Source organism: Pleurodeles waltl, chromosome 10 (genome assembly GCF_031143425.1).
Source record: "Pleurodeles waltl isolate 20211129_DDA chromosome 10, aPleWal1.hap1.20221129, whole genome shotgun sequence".
Lineage (NCBI taxonomy): Eukaryota > Metazoa > Chordata > Amphibia > Caudata > Salamandridae > Pleurodeles > Pleurodeles waltl.
This window is the reverse complement of record NC_090449.1, coordinates 241,885,617-241,907,480: the sequence shown is the minus strand read 5'-3', so window position 1 is coordinate 241,907,480 and position 21,864 is coordinate 241,885,617. Positions and strand designations below refer to the sequence as shown.

Below are 21,864 nucleotides of genomic sequence, written 5' to 3'. Positions count from 1 at the left end.
CAGGTCATCACTATTTATTAGTAGTTGACTGTGTTTGGACTTTTTTAATGGATGATACTGCTCCCTAGTTCATTACTTCAAAACGTCCTGCCAGTCCAGACAAACAGTACATTCACTTCCGTACTTATTGTGACCTCATTTGCTTTTTTCACATCAAACTCAGGAGGTTGAGCTAATTACTCTTCTGCCACTGTAGGCATTTATCATCAATGCAGAGAACTAATTGAACATTCTTATTTTCATCTAGTAACCTGCATTTTGTTGGACAGTACCCTGTCATGTTAAAAAGGAGACATTCCTAATCCATCCTTACTGCATGGATTGTCATCATCCGTTCATCTTCAACAAAGATCTGAGACATGAGCACACCATATGGCCTAAAAATGTTGCTATTTTTTGAAGAGTGTATTCTGTAGATGGGCCTCAGCAGAATAGTTTTAGTAACTCTTTATCACCAAACAAGCCACTTTACATGCAGGGTTTCATAACCTACTAATGGATAAACAGGGTTATGGTTATAAAACGTTTGTTTTTCTCTTCCACTGGTATGACATTTATTACAGGAAAAGGGGTTGTTTTATTCTGCATCTACTGATGGCTATTTATTTTCGAAGATATGAGGGTCAGGTGTTCCTGAAGATCCACTGCCCAGACTTCTACCTCCTTCTCTCAGTCACCAGATGGAAAACAGCCCCAACATAAACATATTTGCAACCACATCTATAAGCCACACCTACATGCTGCCAAATATGGCACACGCGCTTAACACACTGATATGCCGTGAAACAGTAATAAACAACACCTCAACCAACACTCACCTCCCATCCATGCACTACAGAAATGGTAATGATTCACATCCACTTCATGAGCACTTTGGGGCCTCAACATGAGGTAGGGATGCACTACAATACCAAGCAATAAAGCAGACAGTCCTATTTCCCTAAAATTAACAACCGTATGAGCCTACTTTAGAGATGATTGTCGAACACAAATCCTCTCCTTTAATGAGAAAGTGGAAATTCCTTCTGCTATGTTATTGTTAAGGAAAAGATCATCCCATCAGAAGATGCTCCATTGGTTGAAAAGCTTCCAAAATAATATTAACAGTTTACCTCCACTTAAGTCTTGCCATCATATTTTAAATCACACAATTAGTCCATGGTGGGAAGATAGCCCTCAGAGCAGACCACCTCACGACTGCTAAGATCACTTGTCAGGTCATGCATGAGAATCAACCAACCCACTGCATTTCCCCTTATTGGGTAAACCTCCTAAAGTGTGTGTGGTTCTTATTAAGGTAACACTGGGATCTAAAGACTCCTAACAGCAGAGGAGAGGTAAGGCGGAGGGTAGGGCAATTCTGGAAGCCACGAGTCGGAAACAAACCTCCCTTAAGACACGACCAGTCTAGGCGGGAATGTGGCTGAATATGAACAATGCTGAAAATGGTCCACTGTATTCAGACGGATGCAGAACTGGCATCTGAATGTGTGAAGCAGGAGCACGTTAAGTGGTGGAGACAAACAGCACTGCCACTAAGCCTCCAGTTAAGATAGATTCCTCACAAGCTTCACTCAACAAATCAACAACACTTAGAGAAGTAAAGTGGTAATAACGATTTCAAGACACTAGAGAACTTGTCTGCTAGTGCCATGTACTGGAAGCTTAGAAATCCACAAATGTCAAACTGGACCAAGCATGCACAAGGAGAGATATTCAGGCACGGAGTCGAAACCCTCAAAGTAAAGGTCCCTCAATCACTGCTTACTGGATAAAGGGTGAACATGGCACTCAAACACATCCATTCGTCCCTTCATGGAGATCTTAAGGCAATATAAAATTTAAGCAAACATCCTACAAGGGTGGAGCACTGAGGGGTTGATTTGTTTACGCTGGATCACCCTTCCCTAAAAGACTATGGGCCTTATGTATGAAAGAGTTTTACCCATTCTGTGTCTATGGAGCAATGTACTAACACTGAAGGGCCTAAGTCAACCTGGAAATCTAACTTCAATGTGCCAGAGGGCATCTGGCTGCCGGCAGGTATAAATGGACAAGCTGCAAAGGTGCCAACCACTTACAAAATGGTCAATATATCGTGGCCAAAGCAGGAGAGCAGAGGACCTGCTTTTTCACTTCAGATCACAGTCTGCTCCCAGCCTCAACAGGCTGGCTGCCAATGGTAGAGTGTAGCATTGGTAGCTGTATTGCAATGCACCCACACCTTCAACTATGATGCCTTTTGGGCTTTTGTGTAGTAATTAATCTGGTTCTTCCTACTAGACATATCCACACTGGAGGACTACAGATAAGAGGGTGAGTGTGGTGTGACTCACCTGGTGGCCTGCTGTGCAGTTGAGGAAATAACAGTCTTGTGTCTTCAACATCCGCACACCTCTATCCCAGCTCATACCTTTCAGCAGTGGCATCCCTCCTCAATGTGGTGCTCCTCTTGACAAGCATTGCAGCATCCTATTTTCAATCCTGTGGAAGCTGTGGGTCCAGGAGATGAATGGTACAGTCGTGAAGGTCTGAAGGTTGCACTGCAGAGCTCTTCAAGAGGTGGAGTGTATGCATTGCAGGAAACATTATGTTGGTGGCACTCTCTATTGTATTCTAATCTGATAGTGTCCAACGTTTGATGATCTCCCAAAACTAACGACCTGTCTGTACTTCCGGGGAATTGTTGAAAACATAATACTGGCACTCCACGGATCTAAATCAAGCAGTAGAATATTTCATCACAAATGCCCTGCTCCAGCATTCTGGACTGCTCTCACAGTAACAGGTAAAGGACAGTAGATCAGGTTACAACTAAAGATGACTTATCTTCTACACCCAAAATGTATGTGTGTTATTAGTTCCTTAAAGTGAACTACAGTGTTTGGTTTATATCAAACTGCAGCATGATGTCCATCAACAGCCTGCCGAGACACGCTGGGCTAACAATCGATTGTTTCATGGGCACTAAAACATTTACGTCTTATTACACTCCATTTGGCCAGGAGACAGATTTAGATCTTAAGGTCTACCTCGCAAGCAACGTTGCTATAATCTTGATTAATGACTAGTCAAATATTAGACCTGTAGGGAAATTTATGGACAGTATCCAAATAAATGTCTTAACAGAGTTCATTCACACTCTGTATTGATGGTCAGAGAGCAGCAGCATGCTACATTTCATAACATACCCTGGACATAAAACTGTTTTCTCCGTTTTTGGGGGATTAGGAGCGTTTGGGAGGACAGCAGGGGTATTTTTAAAGTAGAACATGTTAAAAAAAATATATATGTTATAGGACATTGCAATTTCTACGTGCTTGGCCTGCATCTTAACCCCATTGTTTATTAATCAATGAGTCTCTCTAATTGACAAGGTACATCTAAAAATCAATTAATCTTGGTTTCAACAAATTTTACAGTCTGTTACTTACCTTCGATAACGCTCTTTCTGGTAGATTCTACATATCTGCAGATTCCTCGCCTTTTGGATATTCCCCAGGCCTCAAGCAGGATGTGGAATCTTTTCCACAGTATCTCTGTGCTCAGGAAGGCGGTGCCTTGCAGCACTGCGCTGGCGCAGTTCTGCTCTAGAAATGCCATGCGGCGCCTATATATGCACCACGCCTGCAAACTAACATCAATTTCTCTGGAGGCTGTCAATGCCCAGAGATGTGGAGCCCCATAAATAAGCAAAGTGGTAGACAGTGTGTAGAGTCTTAGACTTGGGTTTCTACTAAAGGATACTGACAGAGTCCAAACATGTAACAGGGAGGAACGGTGAGGAATTGGCAGCTAGACAGGCTGTCAGAAAGAGCATTACCTATACTTCTGAGACATAGCAGCAGACTCCTCACCTTTCAAATAGATACCAAAGCAGTATCTCAGGGAGATGGGTTGTGGATAGACGCAAATCAGAAAGTCCTCCAGGACAGAGCGAGAAAAGTGCCCTTCTCAACAGACTTGGCTGTCTAGACAAGAGTGCTCCATGAATGTATGGAGGGATGCCCATGTAGCCACCTGGCAGATGACTAGGACAGGGACGCCATGTGCCAACAGTGGTAGCAGCTTTGGCCCTGGCAGAATGGACATGCAGTCCTTTTAGAGGTGGCTACTTTGCTATTGCGTAGCAGATCTTAATGCAGAGCATGATCGAACGCTTCTGCACAGCCGTGCCTTTTTTTTTGACAACCCTGAATCCCACAAACAGCTGACCATCCACCTGGTTGTCTTTGCTTCTAAATCAGTGGCACCAGAGTGTTCTCTAGGGATCCAGGCAATGGAACCTCTCCTACTCCTTCGTAGAGGGTTGAGGTTGCGCCCTGTAGTCAGCTGTCACAGCTAAATCTCCATCTATTAAGGTGGAGGCTGCAAAAGCTGGAGTGAAGAACCTGACCTTCTTGCTGTAACAGCATACCATCCCATAGAGAGCCTGATCAGGAAAGACAGATGTTCAAGCCCAGGAGTTCTGGATACTTTACACTCTGTACCCAGTCCGGAGACTGGAAAATTACTTATGCCCAGTCGGTCCTGATCTTCCTGAGAACTCGGAGCAGGAATGAAAATTGGTGGAAAAGCATAAATGTGTCCCGAGTTTCACTCTAAGTGTAAAAAGTCTCTGAGAGAGCTATGCCTTGGAAACTCTAAGTGCGGATACTGCGCATTCTTAGCGGTGGTGAACAGATCGAGCCATGGTTCTCCCCGTTTACAAGAGAGACCTTGCACCACTTCTGGATATAGCTGCCATTCATGATCCGCTAGGCACCAAAGCTGAGCTCATCCACCCTGGCATTCAATGATACTGTCAAGTGGTTCACTGCTAGAAAAACTGTGGTGGTCCAGCCATTTCTAGAGGAACAGGGCCTCCTGGCACAAGGTCCGTGACCCCTCCCCCCCAACCCTGGTTGTTGCAGCAGAACATGGCAACAGTGTTGTTCGTAAGCACCTATACAAGCCTCGCTTTGATGGGCGGAAGGAAGGCTTTCAGCGCCACTCGAATGGAACTCAACTTCAGAAGGTTTATATGGTGCCTGGACTTCACCAGAGCACAGACGCTTCTGTTCTGACCCTTTCTCAGATGGTCGCTGCAACCCAAAAGCGATGCATCTGTCAGCTCTGGTTGGGGAAGTGAGCCGGGTCTCTTGCTGACACAGCTGCAGTCAAGTAGCCACCATTGCAGATGTTTCACAGTCTGGACGTGGTTCCGGAAGCCCACTGGGACTTCCAATTCCACTACAGTCAGCATATGCCAATTAGCATGCTCAACCAGCAGGATGCAGGAGGCCATCAGTCCCAACAGCCTCAGAGGTGACCTCACTGAAATCTAGGACTAAGGCAGAAAGCTCAGGATCATATCCTGAAATCCTGGGCTCCCTTAAAAGGGGGGTAGGCAGAAACCGAACAGTGTCCAGAATGCTTGGATGAAGGGGAGCATTTGGGAAGGAGTCAGGCGTGACTTTGGTACATTTAGAGTGAACTCCAAAAATTACAGGAAGTTCTCCACAGTGTGTAGGTGGTTCACAACAGCCTGGGCCGAGCCAGTCTTTAACAGCCAGTCATTGCGGTAGGGAGACTAGCACCCCTAAACTCCAAAGGTGTGCTGCAACCACTACCAACATTCTTGTGAACACCCAATGGGCGCTGGAGAGTCCACAATGAACCAAATGTAGCGCTGCTGGGCCGGCAGGCTGGAAATATGGAAACAGACATCCACCATGCCCAGGGCCACCATCCATTCTCCAGGGACTAGGGCAGATAGGGTCAGAATCTTTAATTTCTCCTTCAGGAGGAAGAGACTAAGAAGGCACAGTTCTAAAAATGTCAAAGACCTAAGTCATTCTGGGATACCAGAAAGTAGTGAGAATAGCAACGTCCTACGTCTGAGCCGACCCCCTCTATTATAGCCCCTTTGTTCAAAAGGGTTAGCACTTACTGCTGCAAAGTGGGGAGCTGATCCTCCATCAGTCTCTGGGTAGACGGCGAAATATGCAGTATGGACGAAAGGAAGGGCAAGGCATAATCTCTGGGGACAATTTGGAGGAAGCACGTGTCCAAAGTGATCGCTTGCCAACCCGGAAAGAAATCCGTGCATTCTGCCTCCCTCTGAGTGGAGGTGGGGCTTCCGGGGACAGGGCTGGGGTGGGGTTTGGCTTACAGGGTAGGTGAGTTTTTAGACTGGGCAACACGATGACCACAGTGGGTTCCCTGTTGGAGTGAGATAAGCTAAAGGTATGGAATGCCACATCGGAAAAGAATGGTGGAATTGCTGCTGCTGCATGTGAGCTGGGTAGAGAGGCCGAGCGGAAGCCTTACTGTCCTCAAAGAGCTCAATGGCATTGTCAGCCTTGTCTCCAAGTATGTCCATTTGTAAGGACTGGGTGTTACCAGAGAACCCAATGGCTCGAAGCCACTGATGGTGGAGAATGGCAACACTGGAACCAATGGCCTGCCCAACAGAGCTGGTGGTGTCCAAGCCACAATTAATTGTAAAATCAGCAGGAATCACCCTGAATTGCCTGCGAAAAAACAGGACATAGGACTTATGGAACTCCTGGGAGCACTTGTGCCACTGAGTATAAAAGGGCTTGGGCATAGTGGCTAAACAGGCAGGAGGAATTAATATGTGGGCCAAGCTGACTGAAGAGAATAACCTCTTCCTGAATGTTTCCACGCTCTTGGATTCCGTACCACAAGAGTAATCGAGAAATTGTTGGGTAAGTCTGGCTAATGGAAGCTTGAAACACAAGACTTTCCGGAGAGGGGGGCTAGGACAAAATAGCCAGGTCACCTGGAGCAGGACAGAGGAGCCTGGCAATCTGGCATTTTACAGGAGGACCAGTACCAAGGATTAGCCCAAGTCCCTAGAAAAGTATGTGTCAAGGCCTCATTGATTGGGAAGAGAGGCTGGCTCCGAGGCAGTCTGGCTAGGCTTCAGGACTTTGGTCAGTGTATTTGTTTTCACTTCCATGGTCGGCAGGTGGAAGTCAAGCGCTTCGGCCATCCTATGCATAACCACTGCATAAAAGTCAGATTTTTCATTGCTGGCCCTTTAGGAGAGAAGAGGGCTATTTCCAGCAAGGTATCCAAGCCCACTGTGTCTTGCAAGACCTCATACTAATTATCAACCGTACTAATTATCAACCGTACTAATTATCAACCGTATGGGGCTGAGCAAACTCATCACTTGGGTCACCATCATTGTCCGAATCCGTTTCAAAAAGGGAATGGGGAGATAAAGTGATCTGCTTTAAGGCAGAACTAATGCCTAGATTCAGTTGTAGCACCAGTCGAAGTTGGACTGGCACGGTGTCGGAAATTACAACAGGAGCCATATCTGTCAACATATTCGAGCCTTGCATGGTGGTGGGTGCCAAGGGCAGCATCTGTGCTGGAGCAGAGGACAAAAGTGTCTCAGAGGGTCCCACTATGCCCAAAATCAACCCCCCCACCCCAACAGTAATGAAGGAGAAAGGCTTTTTGGCTCTGTGGGGCCAAAATCCACACCAGAGGGAGTCACAAGATATCAAAGAGCTGGAGCTGCATGGAAATCTTCAAATGGGATGATATGGTCGATAGCCCCAGAAATTTGCATTGTGCCAGAAACAACTGTGAAATCTTCTCAGAAGTTGGCCAACTTTGGGAGCGGGAGCACCCATGGGCTTCATCGGGTGAGTGGGATGGGGAGAAAGAGAGGAACTCCGTTTCGACTTCTTATGTTCCTTGTGCTTTCCTGAAGATTGGGAGCTGGACAAGGAACGTCCTCTACAGCAGCTCCAGGAAAGGAAATGGGACCAAGGCTTGGAGTGGTATCAATGCTGTGTCTCGTTATTGGCAACGTAAAGTTTCCCCTCGCAATACCGGATGGAATTCGGGTTCATCAATGCGCGGTCTCCGCAGAGTTGTGGCTCAACCTCAGACACCATCGGCATACCTGGTGGGGATCTGTCACAGATATCTGTTTGCTAAAGTCCTTTAGAGGGATTAAAACCTGTTATTTTAGACTGTGACATACCTTGCACACTGAACTTTTTTTTCCAATAAAAAATCACAGGTAAAGGTTCTCTGACACTAATTCTGGATCTACATCTGGTGGCGTGGAAAGAAAGTAACTAACATCACAGAGCAAGAGTGGCGCCCTTTAAAGCCCGGCATGTCATTTCGGGGGCAGAACAGCAAAGGTGCTGAGCCACAAGGCACCACTTTCTGGTGTATAGCGGTACCACAGATGTTTCCGATCCAGTCTGACACCTGGGGAATAATCAAATGGAAAAAGAATCTGCGGCTAGACATCTCCATTGCAATGATGCACTTTGATCAATCTAAATAACAAATATTACTAGAAAGACCTAACCTACAAAACCCACTAAGGCATTTCTATTTAGTACACAAGCAAAATATGCATAATTTCACATGGTTCACAGACAATTCTGAAGAAATTAGTTCAACGTGTAATACTTTATTACAGAATCAAGTTCATTGCACCTTAATGCTGCATTTTATCGTCACTAGTGAAATTTGTTCCTCGTTACACAACTCTGCTCACAGTTGAACATGTGGAGATGCATTGCTTGTTAATGTAACAGACAAACCTAGTAGAAAAGAACTGCTGTACAACATACCTAATAATTTAAATAGTCTCAGTTTCTCAAAATCAAGAATTGAACATTAAATGATATGACCTTGCCTTTTACCCTCATATACAAATAAATTATCATACAAAGAGTTTAAGCTTAACTTAAAATTAAATTGCACCTATAAAGGCATGGGATTATTTGTACCTTTTACAAAACCTGTTAAAATCAAGGGCTGCTACAAAGAATGAGGTATACTGAAGACTCCCTTTACTACGTGGCCTCCAGAATAATGGCTTTTTCTATTGAGTTTTAGTTTGCACACCACAGTGTTTTTGCTCGCAAAGCATTAGAAGTTCTCTTCCAGGAACCGTTTCTATATACACTGTATACTGCACCAGCAAAAAATATAGATTTATATAAATATAAGGAGCCCCCCCCCAACCCAAAAAAAAGCCCACAGCTGCGCCCTCTATGCCCGCACCCACCCATACGCTTTACCCCCTACCCCCATCAAACCGGAAGTGGTCAAGAATGGGGAAGTTCCTACATTGGAACAGAAAGGAAAAACAAGCGTAGTGTTATTTTACATTACAGGTTTTGATCTATCGGCTTATTTATTCAGTAAATGCAAGGTCCAACCATTGTGGTAGCTAAAGGCGTTCAATTCTTGAAGTCACAAAATACACATCTCATACTCCGTGAGGCCAGCCCCACTTGGACTTGCTTTGCAACCCTCAGCTACCCAAGTTCAGAAACACCTGAACGTTTCAATTGAATGGTTAGAAGTTCTAAACAGGAGTAGGTGCAATAATGAAGGGACAATTAGGCTGCTCAGTGTAAAGCATTCTTCGTCACAAGCTCATCACAGTGCAGACCTGACTGCATTAATATGCGCAGGAGATAAGTCAATGCTGTCTGTATTTGGTAATGAAAAAGGCTTTCATTTTTGTATCCAAAGTGCATAGTTAAAACCATTCAAAGCGTTCCTCCTCAGTGACAGTTCAGTAGTCCCATCTTGAGCATCCTTCGGAGATTACGACGTGCTTTGAGGTCTTGCTTTCCTCCAGAAAAAGCCAGAAAATTATATAAAAATGTCACGCAGTTCTGACTTTTATCAGCCAGGTAAACAAACTTTACCTGCAAATAGTAGTCCAACTATAGTAAAGAAAATGGATAAAACAAACAGTACATATGACGAGCCAACTACCGTGTTGTGAGGCAATTTATATGGTTGCCCACCAACTTCATTGATGTAAAATCCTATCGGAAATATCAGAGCGGCCATACAGAAAAGGATCACTGAAAACAAAAGGAAAAACAGCACATTAGTAACAGACAATTATTGAACAGCATGTATGAGCATAAAACAATAAAAAAATTATGAAATATTCTAACAGTTTTACTTTGAGCTTTAATTCCTCAGGTTCAAAATACAAGCAGAACGGGCGGAAAGTTCCCACTTCTATCCTTTGAAACAGATACCATGTGTGACAAAAATACTTGCTCTACTTTGCACATACACTGTAACTAAATAGTAACTATTCAGTGGGCTCAGCCAAATTTGCAGATGAAAGCAGGAAGAATAACAGTAAAGAGCGGTTTCAAGACAGTAAAGGAGTACAACAGTCTATAAATTTGCTACTATACTAAACATGGAAAAGTCATTTTAATTTAGAGAAATAAATTATCACCTCTCACAACCCCCGAAATGCCTTGAGAGGCTCACATTTTAGTCACTGCTGAAAATACCCAGGGTACTACAGCAGAAGTCAATATACTAAACACCTACACAAACGACATCAGTTTTGTGTGTATGTAAAACATGTCACATTTGGGAAGCATGATCTACACTTGTCTAAATTATGGCAATACACTACGAGTGCTGCTTGGCAAAACTAGTTTGTTAACTCCTGCATCGGCAATCTGCATCTACAGATTTACAATGGCTGCAACATCTCATAATCAGCTTCAGCCAATTCCCAGGGAACACAAAAAAAACAAAGTCTAGGAGGACCCTTCGCACTCTACCAGGGCTAAAAAGCATTTTTTTTTTTTAAATGTTCAGAAAATCCAGGGATCTGAACTCATGGATTTTCCCGAAGATAGATAGATAGATCAGTCTAACACCCCCGGCCCCCCTTTACATTTTTTTCAAAATTTTTCCCCTAGGTAGGCCAGGTTCCCAGGGTATTTTTTTTTGTAGGGGGGCATGGGTGGGGTGGGGGGGGCTTTAGTCTCCCCCTTGCGGTCCCATTGCACACTGGGTGACCTGTGGGCCACCGAGGACAGATGGACGGCCCCCAGGGCCAAAATCGGGACCGGGAAACATGCAGTCCCCCTCATCCATGGTTCTCTCTTTCAACAGCTAAGAGTATGCAAATGTGCTTGGTCCTACACAGTCTACCATATCCGTATGCATATGTTTTTACCCCTTTTTGCCAGGATGATGGGCAGCTTCACATTACGCAGCTGTAGTGTAGAATACATACTAGATATTTACCCAAGGAGGCCGAAAGAACTCCACTTGGGTAGATATTTCATGCAAAGCTGTGGACTCTTGTTGAATAAAAGGGCAAGTAAAGTTCCTTTGCGGCAGAGTCATTCACACAACTACTGACACACCCATACAGACACACACCCACTCACAGATGCACACTTACTCATGCACCATGCAACCACCCACTCACAGACCCACTTAGACACTCAGACCCACACATACACTCGGAGACTTTCACACCCATTGTCACACTCCAAATACCCTGTCACACCTACTCTTACTCCCAGACAGACCCTCTCACATCCACTCTCACACCTATTCTCGTCCTGTGGCTAACTCTCGCCGCACACTGCCAAAGGATGTGTGCAGCACAGGGTTGGGCAGTTAGGGAGGTTGGCCGCAGGCCCTACCCTGCAGCCAACCCCTGTTGCTCATGGCCAAAAGCCGTGTGTGGCAATGGTTGGCTTAACGTACACTAATGAAAATTACTTTATGTAAAAATGTTAGGAAATAGAATTAATTTAAAAAAAAAAAAAAAAAACATAGAAACTCACTTAAAAAAAAAAAAAAAATGTTACAGGGATGTTAGGTTCTGAGTTTTTTCACACAAAACCAGAGAAATTCAGCAGTTCCAGTTATTTAAAATAAATATAATTCGCTGCCTAAGGTAACTATAACTCGCACTCTCGCCATGCACTGCTAATTACCCCATATATTACAGCACCCATGACAACTTTATCATCAATAAAATATCAATGAAACACTAGAAGTCAAACCATTGAAGAAATAACTGCATGGTGGGGGCACGAGTTATAGTTACTTGAAATAACTGCTGAATTTCTCTGGTTTTGTGCAAATAAATTCAGAACCTAACTATAACGTCCCTGTAACCTTTGTTATTTTTTTTATATATATATATATATATATATATATATATATATATATATATATATATATATATATATTTATTTTTCACCTACTGGTTGTTGCCAGTAAGTGGTTATAGTAAGGACCTAGTTTCTATAGATAAAGGCAAGACAAAAAAAAAGCGCTCTAACTTTGGCGCTGTCTGAGGAATCTTCCTGAAATTTTCAAAACTTATACTTTGCTAAGTTCAGCTTCTGTCTTGAAAGTTTCAAGGTGATCTGTCAAGCGGGGGCCGAGAAAAAGGGGGGGTCCCAAAACACATTTCCCTTTATCATTTTTCCACACAACTTTTAGACACGCCTATAGCCCAAACCACTGAACGGAATTACACCAAATTTTAGCATGAAGCTAGATTCTGTTCTTGCAGATCACGCCTTTTGTGATTTGGTGTGAATCTGTTCAGTGGTCTTGGAGAAATTTAAGGCCCAAAAGATATAGATATATAGGTATGTGGATCCACGGCAGGTCGATACGGAGATCCTTGCGCCACAGGAGGAATCTGATTGGCTGCCTGCAGCCTGAGAGAAATGTTGCAGCTGCCATTTTCTTTTCTTGGTAAACGGTCCTCGGGGATGAAATGTGGGGGCAGTGGGTCAGGTTACAGGTTCCCTGATCCTCTAAGGCTGATATAGTTGTGGTGATGGGACAAATAATGGCTTTGCAATGCGGAAAATTATTTAATTTTTTTTGTTTTATGCTTCACGAGATACGCAGATCCACCCGCTGGGCCCAGCGAGCCTGGTGTGAATCTGCAGTTTGATCCACAGAGCTTGGGAAGCATAAAAAACACAAACAAACAAAAAAAAACAGACTAAATTCTAACAGAGACACTCTCACATTCAGTATTAAGAAAAATCCACAAGACCTAAACACATCTGAAAACTAAACATTTGAATGAGTCCAGGGTGGTGTGCTTCACATGCACCCACCACCATTTTCTTACCCACAATACCCTGCCAACCTCCAACTTTGCTGGAAATAACACATTTGTTCCCCATTTTTGTGATGGAACCTTCTGGAATCTGTAGGAATCCACACAAAGCCTACCACCCATCATTGACTCATCTATCCCAATAAAAATTCTGCCCCACTTGTCAGCCTAAAAATGATTTTTTTCCCCCCGAAACTGCCCTTTTGGACCAGCTTTGGTTCTCAATCAATTTCAACGTGTTTTAGCTCTTCCCTGTCACAGGCACTTGGCCCACCTACACAAGTGAGGTATCATTTTTACCTGGAGACTGAGGGGAACGTTGGGTAGTAGGACATTTGTCCTGGTGCGGTGGTCCCACACAGAAATGTGGGGAGAATGTGATTTTCTGATTTATTTATTGTAACTTTTTTTTTTTTTTTTAGTGCTAAATTTTAGGTTTGCTGAAGATTCTGGGGAAGATAATATTGGGGGATCCATGCAAGTCACACCTCCCTGGACTCCCTCGGGTGTCTAGTTTTCAGAAATGTCTGGGTTTGGTAGGTTTCCCTAGATGGCTGCTGAGCCCAGGACCAAAAACGTAGGTGCCCCCCCCCCCCCCCCCAAAAAAAAAACAGGTAGTCCCAGAAAGCTAAACATTTGTGAAATGTAGACAAAATTCTGAATTCACCAAGGGGTCATTTGTGTAGATCCTACAGCAAATAACAAATAAGCTGAAATTGAAGTTACATTTTTTTTTTTTTTTTTTTTTAATTCTCTCCACGTTTTTCTCTAACTTTTCCATGCAATGTCAGAATTTTAAAAGCAATATACTGTTACGTCTGCTGGACTCTTCTACATTGCCATAGCCAGGCAAAAACTCATGCATACACCAACACAGACATGTACAAACATATGCAATCACTGATACAGCATTACAGATACTAATGCATACACAGACACACCCAAATGCAAAAACGATGCATGCACTGACAAACCCAGGCCCACATGACTGCATACACTGACAAACTCCGATGCACAGATTAATACATCCGGAGACACATTAATACACACACGAACACACTGAGATACACACTGATGCATATACGGAGACACCCAGGCAGAGATGCTAATACAGAAACTAAAAGCCAGTTACATAGTAACGCTTCAATTCTAACACACAGGTAAACACTATTGTATACCTTGACATACCCAGGATCAGATTTACACATACACTAACACACCCATGGACACAATTATGGATAGACTGAGACACTTACACAGAAACTGGTAAAACTTATACATGAAAATGAAAAGTTATATATGCACTCACACATGTATGAAAATACTGATGAATAATAAAGACTCAAACACAGCTCTGTGATTCGGTGGTGGGGGTTCTAACAAGAACCATTTTTATTTTTTATTTGTCTTGTTTTCCAGAAAATGTACTGGAAACGTGGGGAAAACTTAAATCCAATACATTATGAAAGAACAACAGTGTGCAATAACAGCTAGTTTGAAGAAAATTTGAATTTTTTTTTTTAGCAATAGTGGTTTTTGACTTGCAAAAAATTAAATAAATAAAATAAAAAAATAAATAAAGTTGTTACAGTTTCAGCTTTTGCAACCATAAGATTATGGCAGATGCTGCAGGATGTTACCTTTTGACCTTATGTGGTGCATGTGGCTGGCATACTGATATTCTGAGCAGTAGCCTGGCTACATGATGATGTACCATGTTCTGATTCAGAAGGTGTCATTTATTTTTCTCTCATTCGTTGGCATGCCCATTCGTGTATTGTGCGCAGATGTTTCCACATACTCGACTTTCTGTGGCTGTATTTCTTTGATGTACCACAAGAGAGATTTTTTTCATAGAGGTTGTATTTCACAATTCTTGCACTGACTATTTTTCCCTACTAAAAAATGCCATACATCACTCTTTTCTAGATGAAGAAGGATGCTGTTGAGAATCATCTTCTTCAGGAATATCTTGAGACTCTCCAGGTGGTGGTGGAGCACTCCCTTCAGCCATTCTGGAAACTTCTGTAGCAGGAGGATCACAGCTGAGATGCTTCTCCCTCAAGACGTAGCAGAAGAATAACTGTTTTAAGGAGTGGCCCTATCCAAAACTAGGTGTGGATGCAAAGTAACCAATGAAATGTCAGATTGCTCTTCACAAATCTAGTGGCTCCGAACTGGAGACGCAGTTCCATGAAAATTTTAAAGTACGTTTTGTATTCTAATGTAAATAAATAAAATAGGTTTGTGAGTTGTAAATATGTGGAGTATTTTGTTTATATGGGAAAGACTGGGGTGCACAATGTATTTTTTGTGAAAAAAAGAATTCACAAATCTGTGGATATTTTTGTTTGTGAAAAAAAGAATTTTTGCGAATCTGTCGATTCATTCCGGTCACATGATATAAACAGAAACCATAGAGCTTTGCCACTCTGCCTCTATGGTACCAAGGACGGCGCAGCAGTTCCAAAATTAATTTTAAAAAAAACAAAAAATACAATTCTACTTACGAACTGTGTAAATTTTGAATAAGGTATAGATCAGTATCAGTAGCACTTTTATAAGAAGGATTGGGCCTCTTCAATTCAATTTGCAACAATGTATAGGGTGTGTGTATTTCATTGTGGCAGAGATCTTAATGAAAGACTTAACACTTTTTCCCCCCATATATTTGTGGTTAATATCTAAGAATGTATGAGAAATATAATTACCCAAAAAACCAAAACATTATACACAAGTAATAGTTTTTAACTCATGTCATGAGTGACGTGAGATCTGTGGTCATAAGCAGTGCATTATGTAAGCCCACGTTATAGTTAGCTTGGATATATATATATATATATATATATATATATATATATATATATATATATATATATGGAAAATGTCACTTACCCAGTGTACATCTGTTCGTGGCATTAGTCGCTGCAGATTCACATGCTGTGCACATCCCGCCATCTGGTGTTGGGCTCGGAGTGTTACAAGTTGTTTTTCTTCGAAGAAGTCTTTGAGTCACGAGACCGAGGGACTCCTCCCATTTCGACTCCATTGCGCATGGGCGTCGACTCCATTTTAGATTGTTTTCCCCGCAGAGGGTGAGGTAGGAGTTGTGTATGCTAGTAATAGTGCCCATGCAATGGAGTGAATACGTATGTATATAATGAATTTTAAAGTAATATATTTACAAATGTACAAATGTTCAAGATCTACTTCTAAACGGCTACAGGCTCCCGGGGAGGCGGGTGGGTGCATGTGAATCTGCAGCGACTAATGCCACGAACAGATGTACAGTGGGTAAGTGACATTTTCCGTTCGATGGCATGTGTAGCTGCAGATACACATGCTGTGCATAGACTAGTAAGCAGTTATCTCCCCAAAAGCGGTGGTTCAGCCTGTAGGAGTTGAAGTAGTTTGAAATAATGTTCTTAGTACAGCTTGACCTACTGTTGCCTGTTGTGCAGTTAACACATCTACACAGTAGTGCTTGGTAAATGTATGAGGCGTAGACCATGTTGCTGCATTACATATTTCGTTCATTGGAATATTTCCTAGAAAGGCCATGGTAGCACCTTTCTTTCTGGTAGAGTGTGCCTTTGGTGTAATAGGCAGCTCTCTTTTAGCTTTGAGATAGCAGGTTTGAATGCACTTAACTATCCATCTAGCAATGCCTTGTTTTGAAATTGGATTTCCTGTATGAGGTTTTTGAAAGGCAATAAATAGTTGTTTTGTCTTTCGAATTAATTTAGTTCTGTCAATGTAGTACATTAGTGCTCTTTTGATGTCTAATGTATGTAGTGCTCTTTCAGCTACAGAATCTGGCTGTGGGAAGAACACTGGTAATTCTACCGTCTGATTCAAGTGGAACGGTGAGATTACTTTTGGTAAAAATTTAGGATTTGTCCGTAGGACTACTTTATTTTTGTGTATTTGAATAAATGGTTCTTGAATGGTAAATGCTTGAATTTCACTCACTCTTCTTAGAGATGTGATGGCAATTAAAAATGCAACTTTCCACGTTAAGTATTGCATTTCACAAGAGTGCATGGGCTCAAAAGGTGGACCCATGAGTCGTGTTAAGACAATGTTGAGGTTCCACGAAGGAACTGGTGGTATTCTTGGTGGTATAATTCTCTTTAGGCCTTCCATAAATGCTTTTATGACTGGTATCCTAAATAATGAAGTTGAGTGCGTAATTTGCAGGTAAGCTGAAATTGCAATAAGATGTATTTTTATGGAAAAGAAAGCTAGTTTGGACTTTTGCAAATGTATTAAGTATCCTACTATATCTTTTGCAGATGCGTGTAAGGGTTGAATTTGATTATTATGGCAGTAATAAACAAATCTTTTCCACTTATTTGCATAGCAGTGTCTAGTGGTAGGCTTCCTAGCTTGTCTTATGACCTCCATACATTCCTGTGTGAGGTCTAAGTGCCCGAATTCTAGGATTTCAGGAGCCAAATTGCTAGATTCAGCGATGCTGGATTTGGATGTCTGATCTGTTGTTTGTGTTGTGTTAACAGATCTGGTCTGTTTGGTAGTTTGACATGAGGTACTACTGAAAGGTCCAGTAGTGTTGTGTACCAAGGTTGTCTTGCCCATGTTGGTGCTATTAGTATGAGTTTGAGTTTGTTTTGACTCAACTTGTTTACTAGATATGGAAGAGTGGGAGAGGGGGAAAAGCGTACGCAAATATCCCTGACCAGTTCATCCATAGCGCATTGCCCTAAGACTGATGTTGTGGGTACCTGGATGCGAAGTTTTGGCATTTTGAGTTTTCTTTTGTTGCAAATAGATCTATTTGTGGTGTTCCCCAAATTTGGAAGTAAGTGTTCAGTATTTGGGGGTGAATTTCCCATTCGTGGATCTGTTGGTGATCCCGAGAGAGATTGTCTGCTAACTGATTCTGAATCCCTGGAATAAATTGTGATATTAGGCGAATGTGGTTGTGAATCGCCCAATGCCATGTTTTTTGTGTCAGGAGACACAACTATGTCGAGTGTGTTCCTCCCTGTTTGTTTAGGTAATACATTGTTGTCATGTCTGTTTTGACAAGAATGTATTTGTGGGTTATTATGGGTTGAAATGCTTGCAGTGCTAGAAATACCGCTAACAGTTCTAAGTGATTTATATGAAACTGTCTTTGCTGTAAGTCCCATTGTCCTTGGATGCTGTGCTGATTGAGGTGTGCTCCCCACCCTGTCATGGATGCATCTGTCGTTATCACGTATTGTGGCACTGGGTCTTGAAAAGGCCGCCCTTGGTTTAAATTTATACTGTTCCACCATTGAAGCGAGATGTATGTTTGGCGGTCTATCAACACCAGATCTAGAAGTTGACCCTGTGCTTGTGACCATTGTGATGCTAGGCACTGTTGTAAGGGCCGCATGTGCAGCCTTGCATTTGGGACAATGGCTATGCATGAAGACATCATGCCTAGCAGTTTCATTACCATTTTGACCTGTATCTTTTGTTTTGCATACATGGCTTGTATTACATTGTGAAATGTTTGAACTCTTTGTGGACTTGGAGTGGCAATCCCTTTTACAGTGTTGATTGTTGCCCCTAGGTATTGCTGTGTTTGACACGGCAGAAGGTGTGACTTTGGGTAGTTGATTGAGAAACCTAGTTTGTGTAGGGTTTCTATGACATATTTTGTGTGTTGTGAACACTGTATGTGCGTGTTGGTTTTGATTAACCAATCGTCTAGGTACGGGAACACATGTATTTGCTGCCTTCTGATATGTGCAGCTACTACTGACAGACATTTTGTAAAAACTCTTGGCGCAGTTGTTATTCCGAATGGCAACACTTTGAATTGGTAATGTATCCCTTTGAATACAAACTTTAGGTACTTTCTGTGTGAAGGATGTATTGGTATATGGAAATATGCATCCTTTAGATCCAGTGTTGTCATGTAGTCTTGTTGTTTGAGCAGTGGGATTACTTCTTGTAATGTAACCATGTGAAAGTGGTCTGATTTGATGTATGTATTTAATATTCTGAGATCTAGTATAGGTCTCAGAGTCTTGTCTTTTTTGGGTATTAGAAAATACAGTGAGTAAACTCCTGTGTTTAATTCTTGTTTTGGTACTAATTCTATTGCTTCTTTTTGGAGCAATGCTTGAACTTCTAATCCTAGAAGATCTATATGTTGTTTTGACATACTGTGTGTTTTTGGTGGGACTGTTGGAGGGAATTTGAGAAATTTTATGCAATAACCATGCTGGATAATTGCTAGTACCCAAGTATCTGTTGTTATCTCCTCCCAATGTTTGTAAAATTGGCTTAGTCTCCCCCCACAGGTGTTATGTGATGGGGATGTGTGACTTGTAAGTCACTGCTTATTTTGAGGAGTTTTGGGGCTTTGGAACTTTCCTCTATTTTTTTGGGAATTGTCCCCCTCTATTTTGCCCCCAAAAACCTCCCCGCTGATATTGGCTTTGGTAAGTGGGCCTTGTTTGTGATGTTGTGGTTTCTGTAGGTTGCCCTCGAAACCCTCCCCTAAAAGGTGTTTTGCGAAATGTGCCTCTGCTCTGCGGGGAGTAGAGTGCGCCCATGGCTTTTGCTGTGTCAGTGTCTTTTTTGAGTTTATCAATAGCAGTGTCGACTTCCGGCCCAAACAACTGCTGTTCATTAAATGGCATATTTAGCACGGCTTGTTGAATTTCCGGCTTGAACCCTGACGTGCGCAGCCATGCGTGCCTTCTTATTGTTATTGCAGTATTTACTGTCCTTGCAGCCGGATCTGCTGCATCCATTGAAGACCGTATCTGATTATTAGAGATACTTTTTCCTTCTTCCACCACTTGCTGTGCTCTTTTTTGGAACTCCTTGGGTAAGTGTTCTATGAAATGTTGCATCTCATCCCAGTGAGCTCTATCGTATCTTGCCAAAAGTGCTTGTGAATTGGCAATGCGCCATTGGTTTGCTGCTTGTGCTGCAACCCTTTTGCCCACAGCATCAAATTTGCGACTCTCCTTGTCTGGAGGTGGTGCATCCCCTGAGGTATGAGAGTTCGCTCTCTTACGAGCTGCCCCGACAACTACTGAGTCTGGTGTTAACTGCGTTGTAATATAAACTGGATCTGTTGGCGGTGGCTTGTACTTTTTCTCCACCCTTGGAGTTATGGCTCGGCCTTTAACAGGATCCTGAAAGATTTGTTTTGAATGTTTTAGCATTCCTGGGAGCATAGGTAGGCTTTGGTATTGGCTATGAGTGGAGGGTAGCGTGTTAAACAAAAAGTCATCTTTAATTGGTTCGGAATGCAAGGTGACGTTATGGAAAGCAGCTGCCCTAGCGACCACCTGTGTGTAAGATGTACTGTCCTCAGGTGGGGACGGCCTGACAGGGTACGAGTCTGGGCTGTTGTCCGATATTGGAGCATCGTAAAGGTCCCATGCATCGGGATCATCTTGACTCATTGTAGTAGGAGTCGGGGAGTGCATCAGTGGAGGAGTTGCTACCGGTGATGTGTGCACTGACGGTGGTGGAGACGGTGGTGGAGTTGTTTTCCTTGCTACCTTTGCCTGTGGCTGCTTGTCCTTTTCTTGAAAGGCAAGTTTTCTTTTTATTTTAATTGGGGGAAGAGTGGTTATCTTCCCTGTGTCTTCTTGAATGTGGAGCCTTCTTTGAGTATAGTCTGGCTCTACTGCTTCAAGTTCCTCTCCGAATCTATGCTTTTGCATTTGGGAGGATAATCCTTGTTCCTCTATATAGGAACCTGTTTTCGGCTCCGAGGCTGGATGTTTCGGAACCGAAACTTTTTCGGACGTCTTTTTAGGCTCCGAAGAAACCTTTTTAATTTTCGGCATGGTGGTGTCTCGGTGCCGAACTTGTTCGGTGCCGCTGTCCCGGTGCTGAAATTTCTCTGAGCTGATGTCTCGGGTCCGAGATTGCTGTGTGGCGGTATCTCGACCGGAGTCGGATGACTGACACAAGCGTGCCCTTTTTCGGTGCCTTGGATCGGTCACCTAATTTTTGGGTTAAGCCATGGCCTGTTGGCGGTGGCGTCCCCTGGGCTTTTGTTGACTTCTCGTGAGTCTTGTTTCGACGTCTTACTCACGGTTTTCGGCATTTCTTCGGCCTCGAGTTCTTCCGAGTCCGACTAGTGGATAGAGAAAGCTTCCTCTTCCTCCTCAAAACGCTCTTGTCCTGTCGGCGTCTACGCCATCTGCAGCCTTCTGGCTCTTCGGTCTCTTAATGTCTTCCTCGACCGAAACGCTCGACAGGCTTCACAAGTATCTTCCTTGTGCTCTGGAGACAAGCACAAGTTACAGACCAGATGCTGATCCTTATACGGATACTTGTTAGGGCATTTAGGACAGAAGCGGAATGGGGTCCGTTCCATCAGCCTTGAAGTCACACGTGGCCGGGCCGACCAGGCCCCGACGGGGGATCGAAAAAAAAAACCCGAAGGGCCACCGGAGCTCTTCAAAATTCGGTGTCGATCTGTTGTAACTAACCCAATACCGAACGCAAACAATACCGACGTTTTTTCCGAGACTAACTTTCCAACCCGAAACACGGAGCGAAAAGGAACACGTCCGAACCCGATGGCGGAAAAAAAAACCAATCTAAAATGGAGTCGACGCCCATGCGTAATGGAGTCGAAATGGGAGGAGTCCCTCGGTCTCGTGACTCGAAAAGACTTCTTCGAAGAGAAACAACTTGTAACACTCCGAGCCCAACACCAGATGGCGGGATGTGCACAGCAGGTGTATCTGCAGCTACACATGCCATCGAACATATATATCTATATCTATATCTATATATCCCCCAACTGGTGTTATTCTTTGAAAGCAAAGAATTAACTTACCTTACTTCACATGTACAGGTATGTTTTAATTGTTCTTTTTTTGAGGATGTTGCACAATCTATTGTTAATTAACAATCATGGATTGCCACGGTTTCTGCTCTATTTACAGTAAACAATGAGA

General features: G+C 43.0%; 1 protein-coding gene and 1 long non-coding RNA gene across 2 annotated transcripts in view; one reads left to right on the top strand and one right to left on the bottom strand.

Annotated features, from left to right (window-relative positions):
• LOC138261391 (uncharacterized) overlaps nt 1–15,187 on the top strand; it is a 72,446-nt gene extending 57,259 nt beyond the window's left edge. Inside the window, exon 3 of the long non-coding RNA XR_011199088.1 lies at nt 14,858–15,187. This is a non-coding gene — a long non-coding RNA (uncharacterized lncRNA). The remainder of the gene's footprint in view (nt 1–14,857) is intronic.
• Nucleotides 8,436–21,864, bottom strand: part of MOSMO (modulator of smoothened) — a 114,426-nt gene continuing 100,997 nt past the window's right edge. Inside the window, exon 3 of the mRNA XM_069210292.1 lies at nt 8,436–9,872. Within this exon, the coding sequence (XP_069066393.1) occupies nt 9,688–9,872 (185 nt within the window). The 3' untranslated portion in view covers nt 8,436–9,687. The remainder of the gene's footprint in view (nt 9,873–21,864) is intronic.